This window comes from Vanessa cardui, chromosome 6 (genome assembly GCF_905220365.1).
Source record: "Vanessa cardui chromosome 6, ilVanCard2.1, whole genome shotgun sequence".
In the NCBI taxonomy this organism is placed as follows: domain Eukaryota; kingdom Metazoa; phylum Arthropoda; class Insecta; order Lepidoptera; family Nymphalidae; genus Vanessa; species Vanessa cardui.
In genome coordinates this window covers 7,463,106-7,488,833 of record NC_061128.1, presented here as the reverse complement: position 1 = coordinate 7,488,833, position 25,728 = coordinate 7,463,106, and the positions used below count along the sequence as shown (strand labels likewise).

The 25,728-nt window shown below is 31.1% G+C and overlaps 1 protein-coding gene across 8 annotated transcripts; it reads left to right on the top strand.

Annotated features, from left to right (window-relative positions):
- Nucleotides 1-920: 920 nt before the first annotated feature.
- On the top strand, nucleotides 921-25,156 carry LOC124530647 (putative mediator of RNA polymerase II transcription subunit 26). Of its 8 annotated transcripts, none has more exons than XM_047104889.1 (29): nucleotides 921-1,053; nucleotides 1,689-1,837; nucleotides 1,945-2,181; nucleotides 2,375-2,464; nucleotides 4,861-4,863; nucleotides 5,573-5,779; nucleotides 6,270-6,452; nucleotides 7,786-7,944; nucleotides 8,665-8,784; nucleotides 8,863-9,533; nucleotides 9,618-9,718; nucleotides 9,979-10,127; nucleotides 10,200-10,322; nucleotides 11,679-11,781; nucleotides 12,295-12,412; nucleotides 12,812-12,916; nucleotides 13,132-13,198; nucleotides 13,277-13,399; nucleotides 14,006-14,096; nucleotides 19,130-19,233; nucleotides 19,347-19,548; nucleotides 19,840-20,077; nucleotides 20,325-20,794; nucleotides 21,118-21,236; nucleotides 21,492-21,607; nucleotides 21,849-21,945; nucleotides 22,056-22,178; nucleotides 22,255-22,426; nucleotides 22,498-25,156. In XM_047104889.1, the coding sequence occupies exons 2-29, from the start codon at nucleotides 1,703-1,705 to the stop codon at nucleotides 23,031-23,033; spliced, it is 4,962 nt and encodes a 1,653-aa protein (XP_046960845.1). In that variant the 5' UTR covers nucleotides 921-1,053; nucleotides 1,689-1,702; the 3' UTR covers nucleotides 23,034-25,156. The 8 variants fall into 8 exon arrangements, 7 of the variants coding, with proteins under 7 accessions (XP_046960845.1, XP_046960842.1, XP_046960841.1 ...); XM_047104886.1 differs by having other exon boundaries at nucleotides 4,861-4,974; nucleotides 8,668-8,784; XM_047104885.1 differs by having other exon boundaries at nucleotides 4,861-4,974; nucleotides 9,982-10,127.
- Nucleotides 25,157-25,728: the final 572 nt, after the last annotated feature.

The window sequence follows — 25,728 nt, the reverse complement described above, 5'->3', positions numbered from 1 at the left end:
ATTGTTTAAAAATGATATTCGGTGAAAACTATACATAATTTTTTGGAATTTTAATAATCGATATTTTGTACCGTGAGGGGACTTAAAACGTACTCCAATGAATTTAATATTTCAACTTGGTCAAGTCGCATCCGAAAAATAGAAAAAATACATTTTTTTTTAATTTGTGTATTAATATTAATATTGCCTCTTCTCTATTGCGAAGTTGGGTTATATGTTTCGTATATCCCGACTCACAAAAATATTAATGAGCATACGCGAAAATTAATGAGCATTTATCACAAAGTACCTGCTTGGCTTTAAATATATATCTATGTGCCTTTCAATTACAATCAATGTTTACTGACGAAAATTTGATAGTCAAGAAGTTTAGTTATGTTAGATAAATATATGTACTTTATGACAATGTTTAATATAAATTGAACACGAACACCCCAGACCACACTGAGCCAATACACAATTTTCGAGATTATTTTTGGTATATTTTAGTTTTTAAGTAATTTGTCCAACAAGTTTTCGTATAACATTGCTCGCGTTGTATTTCACGCAACCTGATCGATTGTAAAATTACTAAATAACCTTAAATAATATGGAATATATGTTAATTGTTGACATTTTAACCTTAGTTAATGTTTTGAAATGTAAAAGTTGTAAAGTAAAAATACAATTTTTTCTATTAATCATATAAGATTTTCCTTTTATAAATAAACACACGATTCTAATAAAAGGATTATACAGTAAACATTTTCAATTAATATTCATTTATGTTTAAGGACTTAAAGTTGTGTAGATGATTGTATTAATATTCTTATAAAATAAAAACAATGGTTACTTTTGTATAAAGCAAGCAATATTTATTTTTAAATCTTAAAACGATCATAAGGCAACACTACAGATATTTAAAAAAAAATATATTTGTAAAAAAGTGACACACACGCCATAATGTAAATTGCTTCTAGATTTGGCGTTTGAGTTAAAAATTTTGCATTTTGATGCTAAAAGTTACTCCTTTCTGTATATATATGGCATTTAAAATGTCCTTAGTAAATATTGGTAAGGAGTGGTTTTAAAATTTTTGATTTACCTACTGAAAACCATCATGTTAGAGAGAATTTAGGTTCGACTAAAGGGATCGAAGCCATTTCGTTTCGTTCCTCTAAACGATTTCAGATCTATTTTTTTCGTGTTATTTCAACGTATGAAATAGATAGAAATATGCTGTATAGTTTGTGAAATATTTAGTGATTGTGAAGTGATTGTTAATGTCGTCGCCATAGTTGAGGCAATCGCTTTATCCACGAAGTCACTGCTGTTGTTGTACGTATTTCTCAGGGTGTACAAGATGTATGAAATAGCTGTCAACGAATCAGTTGATCGTCAAAACTTTTAACTTTACTATTATGTAGGTAACGAACATACACATTTAGTTTTACGTGGATAATTAATTTTGCTTTAATAAACACATTTTGTAAATACGATTTGTCAGAAATAAATAACAATTGATTGTTTTATTTAGGAGCATTCGATTTAATATTTTCAATAAATATGTTCAATTAAAATTGTTTCAAACTAAATTATTAAGTAAAATAACATTTCAGGCAATGAATTATTTATAAAGCTAAAAGCATTACAAAGCAAATAAAAATAATATATATGTTAAATAATTAATTGGTTATGTTTTGTATTAGGCTAATTCCTTGCAATGGCTCAATACTACCAAATAGTTGGGCAAGGACATTCATTGACACTTGAGGATTTGCAAAGATATTGCCCAAATTTAATATGTTCCGATGGAATAATAGTAAATCAAGATGATCAACAATATCCACAACAGCAGGTTCGTTTAATTGACTAAAAATCTCATACAAAAGGGGATTTTTTTGTCATGTATACTTTTTTAACAGCAAGAGCTATATATTTCATATTTTTTTATTTTTATTTTAGGTGGTAGTACAACAAACAGATCAACCAAATGATATAATTGTTAGTGAGTCTGTACAACCACAATTACTAGTTGGAGATGGCTTACAATATCAGCAACAATACATTATCCGTCATGATCCGCCATCTCAAGCTCCACGTACAGATTTCCAACAACAACAACAGCAGCAGCAACAACAGCAACAACAACAGCAACAGCAACAACAGCAACATCAACAACAAGCCTTACACAGACATCAGGTAATATTTAAAAGCTCAAAACCATTAATTGTAGTTTTGTTATTTCAGAAATCATTAATTATTGTAATGTCATATCAGACTGGTAATTATCATGACATTAAAATAGATACTTGTATGGTAAAAATCATACTTCTACTGGTCAACATGTTAAACCACCACATATGCATTATTTTTATAAACACTTTATTTGTAGGTTTACTACACATCTGATTTACCTATGGATGCACAGGTTGTCTTGCAACAGGCTCAACAGATCATTGATGCTTCACAGCGGCCCCAACATGTATGTCTGTTAATTAGATAAATGTTTAGCATTGATATTAACTTCTAATATCACATGTGCACGTGAGGCTATACTAAATATCTAGATATTTTTATTAAAACAACAAAGCATGAAAAAACATTAGTTTATAAATTTTCATAATCTTTTACATGGTTGTTTATAATTGGTTTTATTTATATCTAATAAAGAAGGTGAAAGTTTTTGCTCCATTTTTCAATTCCATATGAATTATTAATGCAAAAATATTTTAATGGTCTATTGAGCTTAAGGACTGAATTGTTAACAATAACATTAAGTCATAGAATGTATTTTTTTTTAGTATACCAAAGAATACATTATTTTTACATCTATGACAAGCTCAACTCTCATACCTTTTTTATTTATAGACAAACATATTTTTTTTTTGTTAACAAGCAGGTAAAAGATATAATACCAATGGATAAACATGTTATTTCACTTAATGACATTCAATTATGATCAGTATTTATGTATCCTTACATGTTTAAGTGAGATTGCTGCAATTTTACTCTAACATTCATCTATATCTGTAGTCATCAGTTGCTCATATTTTGTGAGTTTGATCCCTTATGAGATTCATGCACATATTTGTACATCTTTCTCAGGCCTCCATAGAATATTTATATTCTTAATAACATTTCTAATTTTCTTCTTCCTTCATAATAAATATGACATTAATTCTTCTATTCTCTATTCCATTTCAGTGTGGTTAAAGTAAATAAACCTTATATTTTCATATTCCACCTGATTCACTAATAGCTCTGCTATTTAATGTCATTCTTCATACTCGATCAGTAACATTTTATGTAATCAATGGCAAACTTGTTTACTTGTGTTTATTTCACATATTGTTGGAATAGGCTTTATGACATAATATCTTCTATGATAATAATCTTTCAACTCTCATAACATTTATTAATAAACAAATTATTAACATTGATCTAAGCAAATTGCACTTGTTATTCAAATTTTATGTAAATGGTGGTAACCATTTCAGAATATAGATTAGATCATCATTTTCTTGAGTAAAATTATAAAATTTAACAGGAAATTAACTAATACTATCTCCATGCTTTTTAATCTTCTGTACAAAACTATTTTGAGTATTTTGCCTTATTTTTTTTTTAACATAAGTTATGAATGAATGATGTTATGAATTGGCAATTTTAATAACTCCTACATAAAGCATATACTTAAAATTTTATTTCATAGTTTCTCTGGAAATTTAAATGAAATAAAAAGTTATATCAATATTTCAATGAAGGCATCTAAAATAAACATATTATTTCTTATAAAATTGTAGATGAATCAGCTGAAAAGTTTAGCTAGCAGCTAAATAGAGACACACACTAAAATTACAGTCAAATGAGAAGATATAATCTAAAAATACTTAAAATTCAATACAATCACATTTTTCAGTTTATACATATCAATTATAACTATGGACAATATATTTTCAAAAAAGTTTTTATTTAAACATAACTATTGTTGTTACTACTAAAATTTTTGCTGAATATTGTATTTAATAAGATTATTGTTTTTACTTGTAAGCTTTATTTATATACCCCATACATTAACTATTTTTTAACAATATTTTAGGTATATTTTGCTTTAGAATATTTGATTAATAAAGTGATACTTTTTAAATAGTATACTAATAGTAGCTGTAAAAAAGTCACTGCTTTAGCGAAATTTTGTTAAAAATGTATACAAATTTACTAATTATATTTTTTGTAATATAATTTACAAGACTATCTAAATGGAATTGGGTATATATGTATTTCATTCTTTTTTTCATTGTTAATTGGACTACTTTAAATAATGTTTTATTATAGTTTAATTTAATTTTAGAGATACCTGTACATATTATCTTTTTTCCTTTATTCTTTAGCATGATTTAAATAATAAGAAAATCTTCATGCATTTTGATTTTTATTGTATAAACTTCTGACTTTCATATATATACTGTATGATTGACTTTTATACAGAATATATGTGAAAGAAGGTTTTTGTTGTTCACATTTACAAGGTTGCAGAGGTCAAAAGTCAATTCCTTTGTATAACAATTGTAACCTGTGTTAGATTTGGGTTATACTGTAAATAAACATATTGAACATGCCTATATAATGTGGAAGATAGTTTCAATACATATATAAATATATATATTGATTAAACTAGACATGCTATTAATAATTTAACCATCAATTAAAGTTTAATCTATTTGTTATGATGATATAATATTTGATAATTATTTTTAGTTAATTTTAGTCTTTTTATTTCTACAAATGATTCTATTCTGCCCATGTAAAATAAAATGTTTTGTTATTAAACTCTAAGTATTTTATTGTAATTCTAAAATGTGTGTTTTGTTTCGATAGTTGGTGAGTCCTGCGCATGTTTTATCTCAACCCACTGTCATTCATCCTGCGCAACAACCCCCACCTCAGCCACCACCTCCACAGCCACCAGCCCAACATGGACCACCACAAACTGTTAGTTATTTCATTGGGTTTCCATACAATACTTCTCAACTGTATTCATAACTTACATTTTTATATATAATATAAAATATACATCGGCAAACTGAATCAAATTTATAGGAGATTTGACATCAAGTGTTGTTTTTTTTTAATATATTTTTATATTTGTATGTATGTATTATTATATGAAACTCAAGAGATGTTAATTTTTTTTTTAAACATGCTTGCCACAGTTGGTATAACCTGTCCTATTTGTAAAATTACCTTACTAATTATAAGAGTGTGCCCCCAATTTATTTTCAAATATTTAAGCTGATAAAAGTTTTTCTGAAAAATTAGTCATATCAGTTTGTATTCATGGTATTTGTTTCAGGTTTTTTTAAAATATTATTAAAAAATATAATTTAAAATTTTTCTATTGCTGATATTTTCTGCTTTTCTAAATTTTAATATTTTTCTCAAATATTCGTTGATTTTTAAAGTTATTAAGTGCAATCATAATAAAAAAAATATGTGTTAATATAAGTATTTTTTTTATTTAATCATCTTTTATAAATACAAAGAAGTGTCTATTCAATATTTTCACAATAAAAATATTCTGATTTTTCAGCCCCCACAACAACTTATGCAACATCTACAACAACAACATCAACAACAAATTCACCTGCAGCAGCTTCAACAACAGCAGCAGCAGCAGCAACAACTTCAACATCAATTACAACAGCAACAACATCAACAGCACCTACAGTCTCAACAGATACAACCACAACAAATACAACATCAAATTGTGATGCATGCAGCTTATGTTAATCAAACTGTAAGATTATTAATACATTTTAATATTTAAATTACGTTTTAAGTTAAACCTTAACCTAACATAGTGTTTCTGTTGTTCGAAATTTTAAAACGTGATTTTCTCTAGGGTTTTTTTTTTTCTGAAGTCAGTTCTAATTTTGTTATATAAATATATTTTTTTTTTATGGTATAGGTTGGCGGACGAGCATATGGGCCACCTGATGGTAAGTGGTCACCATCACCCATAGACAATGACGCTGTGAGAAATATTAACTATTCCTTACATCGTCACTGTGCCACTAACCTTGGGAACTAAGATGTTATGTCCCTTGTGCCTGTAGTTACACTGGCTCACTCACCCTTCAAACCGGAACACAACAATACTGACTACTGTTATTTGGCGGTAGAATAACTGATGAGTGGGTGGTACCTACCCAGACGGGCTCGCACAAAGCCCTACCACCAAGTAAATTATTTATTATATATATATTTATATTTTCTTCTCTCTTTAGGGTACTCCAACAAGACCGGCTCAGCCAAGATTGCTTAATCAATCACTTAACACCCCGGCGGGGGTTACGTTAGTGCGGACAGCGAACCGAACAGTTCGTCCTCGTCGCCCCGCAATGCGATCGCCGATGCCCACTCCGCCTCTGCAAGTACCTCCACGACTTCTCAATACACAACACCAACAGGTAAGTACCACATGGCTATATCAAAAGTTATGATTGTATATGTTTATATATTCCTTTGAGGCGCGTGCAAAAGATAAAGAATGTGAGGAATACTATCAAAATAATCTTATTTCATATTCTTTTTAAAGTAAATAAAACTAAAATTATAAATGAATCAGAGAATTGTTATTGAGGATTTCTTTCGAATGTATAAAGTTGAATGGTAATTTGTTTGCTATGCATATAAAACCAGCTATTATTGTGACGACTTATTGTATTGACTATGTAATATTTCACTCCTCCCCTGCCACTATCTAATTAGGATAATCTATATTGTCGATATAGGTTTCTTTCCAAAGATGTGAAATAACATGATTTTAATATTTCCAGTAGCTTACCTCATTAAAGTTTTCTCCGCAAACAAATATAGTAACCATACAAGTATAGTATATAACAAAAACAAAACAAACAACAGCCTGTAAATTCCCACTGCTGGGCTAAAGGCCTCCTCTCCCTTTAAGGAGAAGGTTTGGAACACATTCCACCACGCTGTTCCAATGCGGGTTGGTGGAATACACATGTGGCAGAATTTCTATGAAATTTGTCACATGCAGGTTTCCTCACGATGTTTTCCTTCACCGCTGAGCACGAGATGAATTATAAAGACAAATTAAGCACATGAATCAGCGGTGCTTGCCTGGGTTTGAACCCGCAAACATCCGTTAAGATGCACGTGTTCCAACCACTGGGCCATCTCTGCTCCAAGTATAGTATATAAACAAGTGAAATAAACATGAATTATGCAAGTAACTCTAAAGCCACATTATGTGCATATATGTGCACGATAAATCGATAGTATCTGTCGTAATAGGCTATTTGACAATGCGAAAAATTAATTGTGAATTATTGTAATCAGTGTATATTATGAGTTTAAAAATGGTTATTTACTAACGAAACTTGAAAATAATACTTAATTTATTCAAAAATCAATAAATAAAAATGCATTTTTAAAACGCTCCTGATTGGCCGGGCTTATGATGAAGTCACTTTGTTGTAAACCTTGCTTTTCTACTATATGTACCACAGATTAAAATACAGCAAAGTGACGTCACCGACCCCATTCCAGCGCCATATTGTCCAAGTAGCGTTTTCGCGCATTATTTAAATATGGAATTTTTAATATGATATTTTTCGGCAAATATGTACTAGAAATAAAAAAATCTACATTTACTGAGTTTCTTAACCTCTACTAAATAATATAAAATATATTTTAAAAACCAGTCAAATAGCCTATTAAATGTTATAATCGCCTAAAGATGTCGCATTGATATTATTCGATGACGTGTAATCGCAGGCGACCCTCAACGCGTCGGTGGCGGGCAACGGTCGCGGTCTGGCCACGAACGGCGTGCGCGGCGCGCGGCCGGCGCGGCCCGGCTCGCCGCGCGTGCTCAACCCGCACGCCGCGCATGCGCAACACCGCCCGCCGCGCCCGCGCACGCCGCTGTTGCAGGTATATCCATGACATTAGCTTTGCTCTGTAATATCACCCATCACTAGGCCTGAGCATATAGCTCGCCTACCCCACCCGGTGACGCTGTAGAGGCCAATAGGGCCAACAGCAATACACATTTCGAGAAAAAAAAAAATCTGTAATATCCCTTGGTTGGAATATATTGTCTATCCCTTATTTGAACGTACGAAGATTTGATTTACGTTTATTTATTTATTTATTTATACTTCATTGTACACCACATGTTACACATTATAATATGTTACAATATTATATATAATATTGTAGAGTACAACGGGCGGTCTTATGGCTAAGTAGCCATTTCTTCCAGACAACCCAAGCTTTTGATCGTAAGGCTTCTACGAATATCTGCTCGTTCGGTTATCGGTCGCTCATCGATCATTTTAAATCTAATCATCGATGATATAATGTACTGTATAACTGAATACTATATTAATGCTTTTCAGTGAAAAGTTCGAATGAGCCAGTTATTATAAGCACGTGAGATATAAATTATCATATCTCTTGGGGGGCGATATATAAAAAATTATATTCTGCAATAAGTATATACCAGAAATTGTATACACTTCTCGTAGTCGCAGATTCTGTTAGCGAAAACAACTTACCAACAAGTGACTTATTTATAAATATGCCTTCTTCAACTCAGGGCTATTTTAAGCAAAGTTGTCTAATGTATCTCTTTTTTTAAATGTTCTATAGCAGACGCAACAACAACAACAGCAGCAGCAGCAACTCCAACAACACCAACTTGCACAACATGTCATAAATCATCCACAACAAATCCAACAACTTAATCAACTGAAACTCACTACACAACAGGTTTGTGTGCCATCCATACGTATTAATATTGTGACTGTATTAATAAAATGTGTTTTAATCACAAATTTATATTTTCAGCAACAGATTTTGTTAAACCAACAAAATCAACAGCACGCACAACAACCCGCACGTATAATAACGCCCCAAGGTACCATAGTAACCCAAACCTTACAAACCTCAATGTCCCAACATCATACCGTACAAACAAATATAAGCAATGGACCTCTACCTCAGCAAAACGCTATAAATTCGACGGCACTCCGGGTTTCCCCTCATCCCCAACAAGTACAACAAGTTAAAAAAGTCGCCGTACAACCAAACAATGCCAGCGATATGGATGATCTTGAAGAAAGTATAACAGCAGCAATCGTTCAGAAAAATCCTGTTACAGAAAACATTAATCCTCCACAACAGTTTCAAACCCCATCTCCCTTACGGCAGACACACACTGGAAGGCTAACTCCGGGCCCAATCAGTGCTGGAGTCTCTCAACAACATCAAATTAACTTCAGTACTCAACATGGTTTCCAACCACAGCAGTTAGCTTTTGAAAATTCTCACATGCAGCAACAACCTCCCCAAGCAATAAACCAATTGCTAATGGAGCCGGACAATCCTGAAGAGGAACGGCAATTTATAACTTTAAGTAATGGTCAAAGAATGTCCGTAGCCGAATATAGACGAATGCACTCATCGCGCGTTTTGTCACAACAGCAACAGCAACAACAACAACAACAGCAGCAAACAAGGTAAGATTTGCTATACTATAGTTTTACTATTCAGTATCCTTGGTACATGCTAGCAATTATAAGGTACTCTCTATTTATTTTTAGGGAAAGTGGGCGTCAAACATTAGTAAGAAGTAAAGAACAACAAAGACCAGTTCAAAGAGTGCCTCCGATGCAAACGCAGCAACAACCAAACCAACTTACAGGTTAATATTTTTTTATTATTAGTTTAGCAAAAATATTTATGCTACATTATTAACTACTAATATTATTTTTTCATATAAGTTCAATCAGCTTTATTTTATTATCTCTATACAAATTTTTTTTTTTTTTTTACCCAATAAATAATTCAATCCTAAACTTTTTTGACATTTTTTTTTTAAATTTAATAGTGATACATTTGCTAATAGCTTCAAATCTAGCAATAAAGAATTTGTTTTCGTATTACATCTATTATTTATTACAGAAGGCAGTGAATCAGGGAGCGGACCTTCAGAACAAACATTTGAGACACAGTCAGCGAAAATGTTAATTTTCTTACAAAATGGGGAACAAAGGCTCATCACATTTACATTACCTAAAGAAAGTTGTACACTACAAGAGGTTCTAGAACAGGTATTACATATGTCTATTTCCATAATGGACTATTTTAAAGACAAATTTATTAAATCAAATTAAATGTTTCAGGTCAATGTTCCTTTCACCGAAGACACTAATATACAATGTATGCAAAATACTAGTAGTGAAATAGATTATTTTGTATCAGTAGGTTCCACGACGAGAATTGAAGAGATGTTAGAAAATCATCCAGTATGTATCATTGCTTTTTATTATATTAGGTTGGGGAAAAAGTCTTTTCGCATATAGTATGTATGAACTTGTAATAAAATCTCTTTGGCTATATCATTTGTATCTGGCTGGTTTTGGTATCATTAAAAAGTTTTAATTTTAAAGAAGGCACTTCCAAATTCAAATTAGGAATTTGTGTGATTTTCATTTGTTTTTGTTGTTGTTAAAATGAGTGAATCTAAAGAAGAAATTCGATACATTTTAAAATTTTACTATAAAAAAGGTAAAAATGCAACTCAAGCCGCGAAAAAAAATTGTGATGTTTATGGACCTAATGCAGTATCTGTGAGAGTAGCGCAAGTTTGGTTTAAGCGTTTTCAAGCCGGAAATTTTGATATCAAAGATGCATCTCGCTCTGGTCGCCCTGTTACGGACAAAATTGATGCCATTTTTGAAAAAGTGGAGCAAGATCGGCATATTAGTAGTTACAATGTAGCTGAAGAACTGGCGATTGACCACAAAACGGTTTTGACTCATTTGAATAAAACTGGGTACACAAAAAAGCTCGATATATGGGTGCCTCATGAACTCACTGAAAGAAACCTAATGAACCGTGTACTCATTTGTGATTCTGTATTACGACGTAATGAAACCGAACCATTTTTGAAGAAGCTGAGAACTGGTGATGAAAAGTGGATCACATACGACAAGAACGTGCGAAAAAGATCGTGGTCAAAGGCCGGTCAAGCTTCACAGACTGTGGCAAAACCCGGACTAACTCGCAACAAGGTAATGCTGTGTGTATGGTGGGATTGGAAGGGCATCATTCATTATGAGGTGTTACCGCCCGGCAGAACCATCGATTCAAAACTGTATTGCGAACAATTGATGAGATTGAAGCAAGAAATTGAGAGAAAGCGGCCAGAATTGATCAACAGAAGGGGTGTGGTTTTTCACCATGACAACGCTAGACCTCACACATCTTTAGCCACTCAACAAAAATTACGAGAGTTTGGCTGGGAGGTATTAATGCATCCGCCGTATAGTCCTGACCTTGCACCTTCAGATTTTCATCTGTTTCGGTCTCTGCAGAATTCCTTAGGCAGTGTCAGGTTAACATCACGAGAGGACTGCCAAAACCACTTGTCGCAGTTTTTCGATCAGAAGCCCCAAAATTTTTACAGCAATGGGATCATGTCACTACCAACAAGATGGCAAAAAGTTATGTAACAAAATGGCACCTCAATGGCAATCAAATGTAAATAAACTATAAAAAAAAACTATTTGAATTTTCATATAAAATACGAAGAAACTTTTTCCCCAACCTATTATTAAGCACATTGTTCTAGTATATTATTTAAATATAATTTGTTACAGATGTTTGTCGGAGACATGAGTAGTAGAAGTTCTCCGAATGTATTATCACAACCTCATAGTAGTGAAATGTCTACGCCTGAAAAAGGACCATGTCCGGAAAATGGTTTGTTTCCAAATTTCTTAGTTTTTTATAATTATATGATTTTAACTGAAACAATAGAAATTTGTTTTATATTGTTTGGATTATTTTCATACCATTGACGAAAAAAGTATTGAATATTTTAAACTTAAAAAAACTTTGAATCGCGTATATTAATTATTTTTGACATACCGACGTTTCGAGCACTTTACAGCGTTCGTGGTCACGGGTAGACTAAGGTGGCATTTGTCTATTTGAAGAACAAAGGAAATATTATTTACAACTACCGCCAACGGTTTCTCAATTGGTATCTTGAGTAACGTTCCGGTTGCACGCAGAAGGCAACGACTGTATATTTAGGTCATGCATTCTGTTGGATTTGGGATTTTAAATTTCGGGATGTCAAAAATAATTAATATACGCGATTCAAATCCGTTATAACTAGTTTTATTTAAATGTGTAATAATCGCGAAAATTTAAGACATCATTAAAGAAACTTATTCAAAATTTTGACGTGTGTCGAATATTTGTTTTCAGTAAATAATAGTCCTGAATCTCCCGAGCAGAGGTCGCCTCCTCCGCGCTTTGTGAATGGAATGTTAGCAGTTTGCAAATCTTGTGGGTACACAGGATTTGATTTTAGCCGCTGTGAAAGGTAAATTTAATCTGATTATTTTAAAATGTGAATCGAGATGGCCCAGTGGTTAGAACGCATGCATCTTAACCGATGATTGCGGGTTCAAAACCCAGGCTAGCACCACTGTTTCATGTGCTTAATTTGTCTTTATAATTCATCTCGTGCTCAGCGGTTAAGGAAAACATCCTGAGGAAACCTGCATGTGAAAAATTTCATAGAAATTCTGCCACATGTGCATTCCACCAACCTGCATTGGAACAGCGTGGTGGAATATGTTCCAAACCTTCTCCTCAAAGGGAGAAGAGGCCTTTAGCCCAGCAGTGGGTATTTACAGGCTGTTGTTGTTGTTTGTTGTATTTTAAAATAAACGAATTGTAACTAACTTAAAGTAAATAATTGTTATGTTTGTTGTTATAGATGTAAAAGAGTATTTACAGAAGAACCTAAAAGTGTACCAATAGCAAGTAAGAAAGTAGAACAAAAGAAAAAGGAACCTGAAAAATCAATATTAGATAAACAAATGTAAGTACCGTTTATGTTGTGTTATGTATATTGATACTAACTTGAGATTAAAATTGATCACATAGATTGTCTATGAAGAAACATCGTGATTTTCATTTTAGAAAATTAATTATCAGTTTTATTTATAAATTAAGCATGAATACTTTTGTATAATTTACATGATATATTAAAATGATCTGTTTAAATATAATACCTATTTACTTTTTTCTTTGCAGTGCCTCAGGAGAAAGTATTAAATTAAATTTATTGAAAACAACAGTTAAAACCATAAATAATAAAACAGTAAGTTTTTTTCATTTATTAGTTTAATGTCGTTCGTTAATATGCGTGGCATTAACCTCATAAAATTGTGCCGTACAGGTTGCAGATAAGAAACCTTCAAGAGTTCGGAAACCGAGAGGCAAGCAGCCTGATCCTGAACTAGTCATATTGACATTGAGTTCAGATGAAGAGGATTCAAATAGTTCAATATCAAATAATCAGGTAAGCAAATACACATTAATTACTGTTTTTTATTATAAAAATTGTTATCATCCTGACCGACTTACTATTTAACGGCACGGCATTCAATCTAAAGAATCACTCAATTAGGCAGGAAATGTTTTGGGTTTAAAACCAATTTCACTTGGTGGCTTTGTGGCTTCCCGTCTGGGAAGGTACCACCCACTAATCAGATATTCTACCGCCAAACAACAGTACTCAGTATTGTTGTGTTCCAGTTTCAAGGGTGATTGAGTCAGTGTAACTATGGGCACAAAGGACATAAAATCTTGGTTATCAAGGTTGGTGGTGCATTGATAATGTAAGGAATGGTTTATATTTCTTACAGCGCCATTGCCTATGGGCGATGGTGGCCACTTACCATCAGTTGGTGCATTTCCTCGTTCGCCTTCCGATATTATAAAAAAAAACAAGTGCACTATATTCCAGCACTCTCATAATCCGATGGTACGGTAAATCCGAACGATTTACATGGCCTGGCGTTACATATAGATATATGGATGTAGAGGCAGAAGGAATATTTGTAGGGTAGATATGAATATTAAAAATATTAAATAATAGTAAGTTCTATATTTTCTTTTTTAATAGCACGAACAGTCAATAAATATGAAGGAACCCTCGTTGAGTGAAATCGAAGGGGGGACTCCGGACAGCGGTATCGGTATCGATAATATGGATGGTAAGTACTTATTTCTTTTCATATTCAATATAATATTTTTAAATTTAAAAATATTATACTGTTTTCTATATTTTATAAGCAAAGCCTTAAAGTTACTACATATATTAGGCAATGATGTTCTAGTAAACAGATATGTTATTAAAGCGCAAAAAGTGAAGACTAGAAAACGTCCTAATTGGGACGTTTTCCTTTAGTCGTTTTACGTAGTAATATGTTTTGCGTAATTAAAACATCTAGTTATCCCTTTTACTTATTGTTAAAGGAGCTAAGCAAACGGTCCCCGGCGCGGCACACTTTTTTCTGTTGTTTAGTATGGATATAACATATCTGTTAATTAGAATATCATTGATATTAGGCTAACTCTTTATTTTATAAATTTTTAAAATTAAAAAATTTATTATAGTTTTTTTTTTACTTTTTGTCATAGTATGTTTACTAACATCACTTTAAGTTTATTTGTATTCTGTTTTCCTGAATTTTCTAGAAAATCTAACGATATAAGAATACAACAATTTAGGTGATTAATATAATTCATTAGGTTATCAATGAAATGATTTAAATTTGTTGTGAATTAATCAGTGAGAGCGAGTCGATATAGGTACTGTAATGTGTATGTCATAACATTATATACTAAAAGTAAGACGTTTAGTTCTTTTTTTAATATATAGTTGCGTCAACAATCTCACTAAAAGAAACGACTATTAATGCTCGTTATTTGATTTACAGTTAAATTAGTAAATAACCACATAATAGGTTAAATATCCAAAAGTAGAACATTTATTATTATTAATATATAGGGCCCGCTGCCGTATGGGTGCTTATACTAAACATAGTACAGATTGTAATAAAGCTGTGTCAATACAGCTCGAGAAACAGTTGTCATGATTTGAACTCACTAAATATGTTTTACAAATAAGGTAATACTTAGTAAAAAAATCTGCTTAAAATTGGTTATGAAAATTCAATAGCAAGAAAACAGCCTGTAACTCTTAAAAGGAATCTTTCTGAACCAGATAGATCGTTTACAAGTTAACCGGAGTAAATTCAGTTACTATTAAAAACATATTTATATTAATTTACACATCACCATAAGGACGTCTATTAATGCTTTGGAGAGTCATAAAAACGGAAGTAGGTACGGATAAATTAATTGGAATTGCGTAACAAATTCTTTATTCGAGATTTCATGTAGCAAATTGCAAATTTAAATTATTCTGATTATTATGATTATTCATCTATCAATTACCCACTAGGATTAGTGGGTAATTGATAGATGAATAATCGTTATCGTTATAAGATGTACTGTGTTTAATATGTAATAACTTATTAAAACTATCTGCACATTAGTTTTACTTCATTTCATTATCAAAATTTTTTTCTTCGTTACATATAACTTTTTAATCATGGCTACTATTGTATTTGTACTATTTTTATCAAATTTCATAGCGCAGTCTTTTGTCCTGTTTTTGATCACATATTTTCTTGTCCATAACTGACTAATCTTCAGCCATTCTTACGTTATTATTTACTAATCCCTTTCTTTTCTTTGTGCGAAATTTGCCGTACAATATAATAGATATTTTAATACTTCCTCATCATTATGTTGCATGACATATTACGTTGTTTGGATGCTAAATTAGTAATCAATAAATAACCGTAAGTATATTAATTTAAAAAGTATTGCACTTGTCAAACTCCGCTATTTTTTTTTTTTATTCGCATCTGAGGGAGTTTTCCGCGTCAATTTAAACATCCCAACCACTACTCATCCGCAATAATCGATGCGAAGTTGCATACTAATGCGGATGTCTTACAAGTTGCTACATAATAAAAATTACGTGGAGCCGGCTATCGAGCGTGCTCATTGTTCGATAGGAGCGAAGTTTTGTTCGTATTGTTTACCATTTGTATACCGCAAATTAAATATAACGTATTGGACCCCGCTTATCGTAAACAGTGAGTGTTAAGGCAGATTTATATTTATTTGCAACAAGTGGTTTACAATTTCCCCATCGACAAAGTTATTTCTTACCGCAATAAATAAAGGGTACTTGCTGAAGAAAATTCTCTAAAATGGTGGAGCGTCCACCGTCAAGAATTATAACAAATAGCTCGTAGATATTTTTCGACCACACCAGGTAGGGTACCAAGTGAACAATTATTCAGTAGTGCGAGTTTAATTAACGAACTTCTGCGACTTGACCCCAAGAAAGCGGCCATATACATGTGTGCTGAAATTTTTTATTTCTGCTACTTTTAATAAGGAAAGTTGAAAATAATACTTAATTTATTTAAAAATCCATAAATAAAAATGCATTTTTTCAAACGTTTGTCACGTGACACAAAACGCTCCTGATTGGCCGTGCTTATGGTGAAGTCGCTTTCTTGTAAACTTTGCTTTTCTACTGTATGTACCACAGATTAAAATACAATAAAGTGACGTCACCGACCCCATTGCAGCGCCATATTGTCCAAGTAGCGTTTTTGCGCGCTATTTAAATATGGAATTTTTAATATTATATTTTTCGGCAAATATGTACTAGAAATAAAAAACACAACCTTTACTGGGTTCCTTAACTTCAAATATATAAAATTGGTTTTAAAAACCAGTCAAATAGCCTATTAGTAAATTTAATAGAGAATAGCGCTCATCTCTTGAAGGTTCCCAAGGCGTATCGGTTTGGAAAAACCGCCGAAAGTTGGTTTTAAAATGATTCAAAAATCAAATAAAGTAAATTATGGGACGTCTAAGTGGTTATCGGAATTAAACCGAATTTAACCTTCGATGAAGGTTAAATTCGGGAGTAATCCAATAAATCCTCGATATATTCCGTGTGAAAAAAGTGGTAGAAGATGCAGAGTGATCAAACATTGAACTGCGGTGGATACCGTCAAATTTAAGACAGTTTCTTAAACGTTACAGTTAAGGTTCACGTTTACTGTCTTACCAAGCTGTTTTGATGTAAATTTGGCATTATTTTCCAATTGGCCACAAAACTGAACGAGGTTCGCAACATCAACGCCAAGTGTTTCAATACCTTTTTCAGTACCTGTGGTCGCAATGGACATGCTCTCAAATCGTAGAAATACGATCAATGGATTTTTTTAGCGATTAACGTGTAAACTTGTGTTAGAGTTGAATTGAACTAGATTTAGCCGAGCCCACTCCGAGACTTTGTTTACCAAAAACTCGATTTTAGACACAAGATTGTTTCGCTTTTCCTCTACGTTTTCCCAAAAAATATTAGCACAATATAAAAGGTGCAGTGAATGTTGATGATTTGCAACGAGTCATTGATATGCAGATGAAACAAAGAAGGTAATGATAGTACGCAGCCCTGTGAATCACCAGAATTGACGATCGGTCGGTAGCGACCTATCAAGGTCCGCTCCGAATAAGCTACAGCTCCGATGTCTTATAAAGCTCGTGATTCCGTTTAATCCTATAGCTTGTGCTGTTGGGTTGTGTCTATTTTTATTTCATTATTCTTCTGCGGCTATAAGATCGCTCAAACCGGCCACAGCAGAGGTCTGTGGACCTAAAGGGTTTTTACATACTTTTAATTGTTAGCCAATTTAAATGGTGACCAATGACAAAATGGGTGCTATGACGAGGATATTTTTGATTGAATAAAAAATTTACTGTTTTATATAATTTATTTTATTACTTACTAAGCTAAAATCATAAAAGTTTTTCTTAAAGGTCTGAGAAATAAATGACGTATATAGGATTAGGTCCTAGAGCTGCCAGACATTATTTATTTTTAAGTAATATACTTAGGTCAATTAGAAAAGTGTTAGCACTTATGAAGTATACACACCCGACATCTTGGACCGCCGGCGGCCAATTTATTCGTACTTGTTATATAACAATTACGATTGGATTGGTGTACCAATCTCACTTTTCGCAAAATATGATTTCTCCTTATTATTTACATTTGTAGGAATACTGTCTAAAACAGATTTTGCCAGATATTGTTCGTAATGGTAATTTTTCCCACACTCTTCTTATTTCGCAAAAAATATTTTAAGTCTATTTAACATCTAAACCTTTATTTCTATATGATACTCAGGGAACAATTTTAATATTGATTGAGATGGAAAGTTACGTTCGAATCGATTTTCTTGTGTCGAAAATAAATCGAGTACAATTTAAAATTGCTCATGTAGTAAAGAACAAAATAATATAATCCACAAAGCAATAAATATTTTATACCAAGCTAAATGATATTTAAAATTATTATATACATATTAAGGCTTTCGTTCGTTATTTCGATTCATCCATTTTAATCGATTTTCTTCATTCGATTTTGTGTTATCTGTCGTCTGTCATATTGTCGTACGCCGTTGTCATTCGCCATTATCGCTCGCTGTCATGGTGAATAAAAGTGCGGTGCGTTTTGTATTTATAAATGGTTAAAATAATGTCTCGAGGCAACAGCAGCATCATGAAAAAAGGTAGTTACTCTTTAGTTTTGAGTGATTTAAAAACTTTTATAACAATAAGTTACGTTTAGGCTCATTTTATCCTTACAAACTTGGATGTCTGATCAATAAATACACAATGACGACTTTAGTTTTTACAGTCGGCTTTTTAATATTTCATAATATTAAAACATTACTTTTTATCTGAAATACATCATACATGGTCATCATTTTTCAGTTTTGTTTACAAACTATTTACTCTTTTTGTATACTCACATGTGTAATATACGGACTACACAACGACAATGTTTATATATTTAAAGCAAGGCCTGTTTTTAGCCGTCTGTCTTTTTATTCGAGTAATTTTAAAAGTTATTTGAATCTAGACATACTCTTTAAGATTTAAGAAGAAATATATGTATTAGAATAATATAAATACATTGTATTAATATTTATTATTTATAAATAACCTAACCTGGAGTACCTAAGTGAATATTGAATGGTGTCTTAAACAGATTATTTCATATAAAATTTATGAATAATGAATTTATAGTTCTTAATTGTTCAATCCTAATATTAAATATTAATGAAGTAATCCATTTTTTTAGATGAAAGCAGAGAAGTAAATTTTAACAGCTTGCAAGGTGTTGAGGCTTTTCTTAATTGCCGAACAATTAGAATAGGTTCATACAGATACACACCAAAAGAGAAGGTGAGTCAAGGAGTTTTTCTATGTTAAAAATATGTAGAATTTTTATAGTTTTTAGTATCTTCTTTGATATTTTAAATATAAATATAATTCCAACTTTAACTTTTTATTTTCAGGTTCACATATCAACAAGGGGTATTAAAATTGTTGCACCTTCATTAAAATATGAAGCAAGAGAAATTGCCCTTCAAATACCATTTAAAGAAGTTGTTAGAATATTAGTACATTTTGGGAAAGGCCTTCCTGTGATTTTTTTGTACACTATGAATAAATGTGGTGTTTCAATTAGAAAAGCATTAGATATGGTAGAAGAATCAGGTTAGTATATATTTTTAATTACCAAAAACAGTATTATTCACAGTTAAGATAGTAATATGGACATGTAAACATGATAACAAAAGTTTTTTTTTGTGTTTATAATTTATCTGTGTTGATAGAAATCATTGTAACAGAAAAATTGCATCTAGGAGATTAAATGTTTCATTGTAATGGTCATGTTGAATTATAGTACCAAGGAAATATACAGAGATGCTCGTGATGAAATGTGTGTTGTATAACTATATTTTGCATATAAATGTTTTTTTTAAATATTCTCTTATATTTAAATAGGTCTTTTCTACAATCCCATGTCAAAAGAAGACCCCTATAAAAGAATAACTCTGTTACCGGAAGTAATATCAGATGAAGCAAAGGCTGCATTAAAAGAATTGTTCGGTAAAGTGATGGATGAATTAAATGTAAGAGAAGCAAATGAAATTTTAGTAAGAACCTGTCCTAAGGAGAGCAATAATGTGCAAAAAATGGCAACTAGATCCTTGAGTGCTTCCATACCTTCAGGAACTAAAAGGTAAGAATGTGTCAATATTTTGTTGGACTTAATAAAAAAAAAGTATCAAATGATTTAACTGATTATATTGCCTACATATATTACTCTATTTCTTGCATAAAAAAGGTAACAAAACTCTCTAAAGCATAAATAAATTTTATCAAATTTTACTTATATAACTTCCGATGGTGATAAAACTATATAGTTTTAATTTTTCACAGTCTAAATGTATATACCACAATTAAAAATAATTTATTTTCTTTTTTAGTTCCAACCCAGCTGAAATACGCCAAATTCTTATTTATCCACCTGGCAAAGGCGGGATTCCAATAAATACAGAGGATTACATGTGCCTAGCTCAAGATCAATTCTTGAATGATGTTATAATAGATTTTTATTTAAAACATTTAGTACATGATATTTTAACGCATAGTCAGAGAGAAAAGACTCATATTTTTAGTACATTTTTTTATAAAAGGCTTACCACTAAACCAAGCAAAGTTAATAAAAGTTCAAACCCTCATGAATGGGATAGCAGTTTGACACCTGCTCAAAAACGACACGCTAGAGTTAAAACTTGGACGAAAAATGTAAACATATTTGAGAAAGATTTTATTGTAGTTCCTATTAATGAAAATTGTCATTGGTTTGTGGCTATCATTTGTTATCCAAGCCTAGATGGTTGCAGAAGTATGATTGACAACAGAACAGTGACACCACAAGAAATTAAGAAAAAAGGTGAGATTTATAAATGAAATATGTATGCTATCTAAGTAAGCCTGTCTGATACCTTTGCACATTTAAACTGTTCAATCAATTTATAAGAAATTTGATGTGAAGCTAGTTTACTCCTCTCTCCTCCAAGGGGTAAAATTGGGGGTTACAATTTATGTGGTATATATATATATATATAACATTATACAATAATGCATATTGAAACTAATATTTAAATTTATTTTATTAAATGGCTTAAAGATATATAAATGTACTGGAAAAGTATCTCATATCCTCAATGTGCTTTTCTTGAATCTTTAAGTATAATTATGTCTTTTTTATTTCAGAACGCAGATCCTCAATGCAAATAGGAAGCACAACAATCACACCACTTACAAAACAGGAACAGCTTACATTAAGTTGTGACTCTGATAACCTTAGTGAGCGTGATGAGGCAGAAGCTGAGGTAGGTTATTTATTGGTGAATTAACTATATTCATGTTAAATATAGATTGCATGTGTTTGTTAAATACACATGTTACAGTTTGATAAATAATTGATGTTTAAAGGTACTGCTCTGCCTCCATAGAGTCATAGTATAAAATAGGCTTGAATGTGCCTGTTATTACTGGGATTTTTGAAATTGTTATGTACAATATACCTCATAAGAGCTCATAATTTAAAATATGGGATTAAAATAACTTTTTTAATTTAATTCCAGGAAAGTGATTTAGACATGCAGTGTGATTCAGATGAGGAAGAGACAGAGAAAGCCCAAGTTGAGAAAAAGCCTGAAATACAAACACCAGCAATTAGAAAAAATGAACCAATTAAACAGTAAGAAATTAAATTTTTAACACATTTTCAGTGCTTAAATATAATGTATTCTAATATTAATAATATAATATTGTTAAATGATCTTTAGTATTGTTTCTCATGTTTTATATACATAAAATGCAATATTTTAATATTTATATTTGCCCCGGTTTTAATTTAATATATTATTGTAGTAATTATTTTGAATGATTGTTTCACATGTTTTCAGAATTTTAAAATTAATCTTATCTATCTATTTCAGGCCCTGTATTCTCATATTTGACTCATTAGCTGGTGCTTCTCGATCAAGGGTTGTGGCAACATTGCGAGACTATTTAACTTGTGAATTTCAGGCAAAGGTAAAAAAAAATATAATTTGTGGAATAAGAATAACATTTTTAATTTAATTATGTAAAAGTTTATTATAAACATAATGTGTCTATTATAGAATTTATTTCATACATTACAGATCTCTAAACATAAAGTTTTTAACAAAGATAATATTAAAGGAAGCTGTCCAAAAATTCCACAACAAAATAACTTTACAGATTGTGGATTGTATTTATTACAATATGTTGAACAGTTTTTTAAGGTAACTGATTTTTTTTATATTCTTATTACTATATAGCATACATGTGACCTTTATTTAATCTTAAATTAACTTTTAGGTTCCCATTCTGGATTATACACTGCCAATTAAACAATTAGCCAACTGGTTTGATGAGATTGTAGTGACGCGAAAACGAGAGGAGATTTCAAATTTATTAAAAATTTTAATGCACAAATACAACCCAGATTCGCATTTAAATTTGCCAGATATTACATTCCCTACGTTAAATGGTAAAGTATAATATATAATCATAATTTAAAATATATTAAAATTATGGTATTTTATACATATTAACTTACAGGTAAACTAATTGAAACAGAAGAACAACCAGAAGACAGCACAGATGGTGAAAAAGGAACTACTACCTTAAAAGTTCACAAATGTGACGTAAAGGAATCTGACGGAGCTACAATTACCTTCCTGAAACAAACATCAACTGGTGAAATATTAGTAAAACGAAATTTTGTTGACACTTCAGACACAATACATGTGCGAAAAACTATTCGACTTTCTAGTGATAATGAAAATAGATCTGTGATGCAAATAAAACCAGACTTTGTAAAGAAGAGTGACAATGAAAATCAAATTCTTATACCTATTAAATTGCACACTAGTGATTTGGTTAAAGATATTCAAAATACTTTAATAGTAAATAAAAGTAAGAACTTCAGTGATAAAAAATATGGTGTACATAATCAAAATGTATCCAATGTGAACTGTGTTCGACAAAATGTTAGTGAAAGTGACAGTACTTCATTTCTCAAAATGAGAAGATTGAATAAATTGGAAGATGTGGTGACTGAATCAAACAAAAAATTTAAAAGAAATGAATGTTAAAACTGTTGCCTGTCCATTTATCCAATATATTAAATTATTATTAATTTAATAAAGTGTATAGTTGTTTCAAGGATTTGTAAATATTAGTTAATACTATTACTACATGTATTTAATACTGTATCTGTTTTATAAAGATAATGTAAAGTTTTAAATTTAATGTATTATATAGCTTCCATAAATACAAAACGATAGTAAGTTAATAGCTATGTGATTTTCTTTTGTCACAATTAAAGTTTTCTATTTAGGTGTAAGATCCTACATAAATAAAATAAAATCAATCATTAACTGACATTTTTAAATATTGCCTTAATTTTTAACTGAAAAGTATTTATTTGTACCAAGTTGACCATAATATTTTTAACTCTTACTTAAGTTTAGTAAGCTTAAATAACAAATAAATACTTACAAATTATCAGTAGTATAGTCTGCATTAGCAAGAGAGAAGATAGACTTAAATACTTCATTTCTAATGCAATTTCTAACGTTCTCGCTACATACAAAGGTAAATGGAACATAGTTTAATGTAGAATTTATATATATACTTACAATATTGGTTTTTAAACATTGTCTATTACTGAAGGTCTGTCTTATATCAATATAATATTAGATATAGCTGTAGCTTCTGAAGAGAACAGATGCTTGATTTTTTTTTTCGATCGAGCCGGTGGTTGATCAGAAATTTCAAAAAGTTATTGGCACCACAAATCCATTTCACCGCAAGATATAGCTGGAAGCGTATAGCTAATCGTTACATAAACAAGGTAGCTAATGCCATTATTATATTAAAATCCAATTACGTATACAATCAGTCCCTTTCTCATTCAAATAGATTATTGGCCACCAATACCGACTGGTCTTATAAGCCCCAAATATTCATAACTTAGCATTATTCATAATATAGCAAAACCATCTAACTAATACGTTGGCGAATCACGTTGCACAAAGTTAAATCAAATAATACTAAAATGTTCAATAGTATGGCATCCAATGATGTTCTAGTAAACAGATATGTCATTAACGCACAAAAAGTGAAGACTAGAAAACGTCCTAATCGGGACGTTTGTCTTTAGTCGTTTTCATCATAATTATGTAGTAATACGTTTTACGTAATTAAAACATCTAGTTATCCCTTTTACTTATTGTTTTTATCAAGCTATATCCTCTTTAAATACTTGGGATGTAACATATCTGTTTATTATAATATCATTAATGGCATCCTTATTTGCACATTTCAGTAAGAGCAATGAAATTTTAGAAATACTCGGATACCATGACATAAAAATTGACTTTACTACAGCTTCTGTGCGTTAATAAAGTTTCGTAAGTGATGTATGCGCCTAGTACATGTCCCTCTATTTCCTGGGTTGTGTTACGTAATTTCAAACATCGAAAGGTGTCAAAAATGTATCAACCAACTGATATATGAACGAGAGACACGGTTCCATTAGGTAATTTTAGTACTACTAAGAGAAAACCTACCCTACTTCTTCCATAATAATTTAAAAGCGTTTCTACCTATCTAAGTGCTATGGGACTTCTAAATTTAGACTAATTGTGATTATTAAAAAGTACAATTACTAAAAACGAATAAGCTTATGGCTTTTTACTTTATTTCAACGTTTTTCTCAAAAAGTCTGTTTTGGACGTTAGACCTAAAAAAAGACAACCAATTTTATGGCGACAGGATTTATATTATAGTCACTATAAAGGTTTAGTATGGCTGATCTAGCAAAAATATTTAATTTTCTTAAATTACTGCGTGTAATAACAAGTATTACATGCACACATACAGAATTGCACGGCAGCTACAACAGTTGTTTCTGAGGGTATTCTATAAATCTTTTCATTAATATTTGCAAATATTTTTGTTTAGAACTGAGTTAGCAGTATAAACATTCGTAGTAAAGAATGCTTCGATTTTATTTTTATCAAATGAGTAAGTGCAATGAATTGTAAAAAAAACGATGAATAGAATGAGCATGCTTGAAATTGAAATGAAAGAGTATGACAAATAGGATTTAATATCGGCAAATTACTGATCAGGAGGACGATATTACTATTCAAGAATTCGTCAACGACGCGATCGTTATAAAAATAAAAGAAAAATATGGCTATGCAAAGAACGTTTTGTTTTATTTTTCCTCTTCGGTTGATTATACGTCCATAAAAATCTAAAAAACATAGCATATAGCCTATTCCAGTTAAGTAGAAAAAAATAATTGTTGATGAACCAAATAAAATAAATTAATTAAGGTAAACAAAACATTTAATTTGTATTTCATGAGATTGTTAATAAATCAGTTATAGTTAGGTACGTTAAAAACGCAATTTTTTGCAAATCCATAGTGAATATCATGATCAATCAATTTGCTTTTACATGTTGTTTATTTGGCTCTTTCCTTATTATGTTTGGAATAGAACGATCTTCCATCCCCGTTAAGAAATATTTTTAGAGACCTCAGCGAATGTCCACGACGTGTTGATCGGATGGCAAGTGGCTACACTGGTAATTGTTTAAATGCCGTTCCTTGGATTAAGTCTGGTTAGAATACATGGAAAATTTTGTTTTGCATTATGCAGAAAATTTATATACAACATTCATAAACCCTTAGTTTTAACCAAAACCTGTCAATAGTATTGATGGTTCCGTATCATCGATATTCGGAGATTTTTTGATAATATTAGTTCCTTAAGA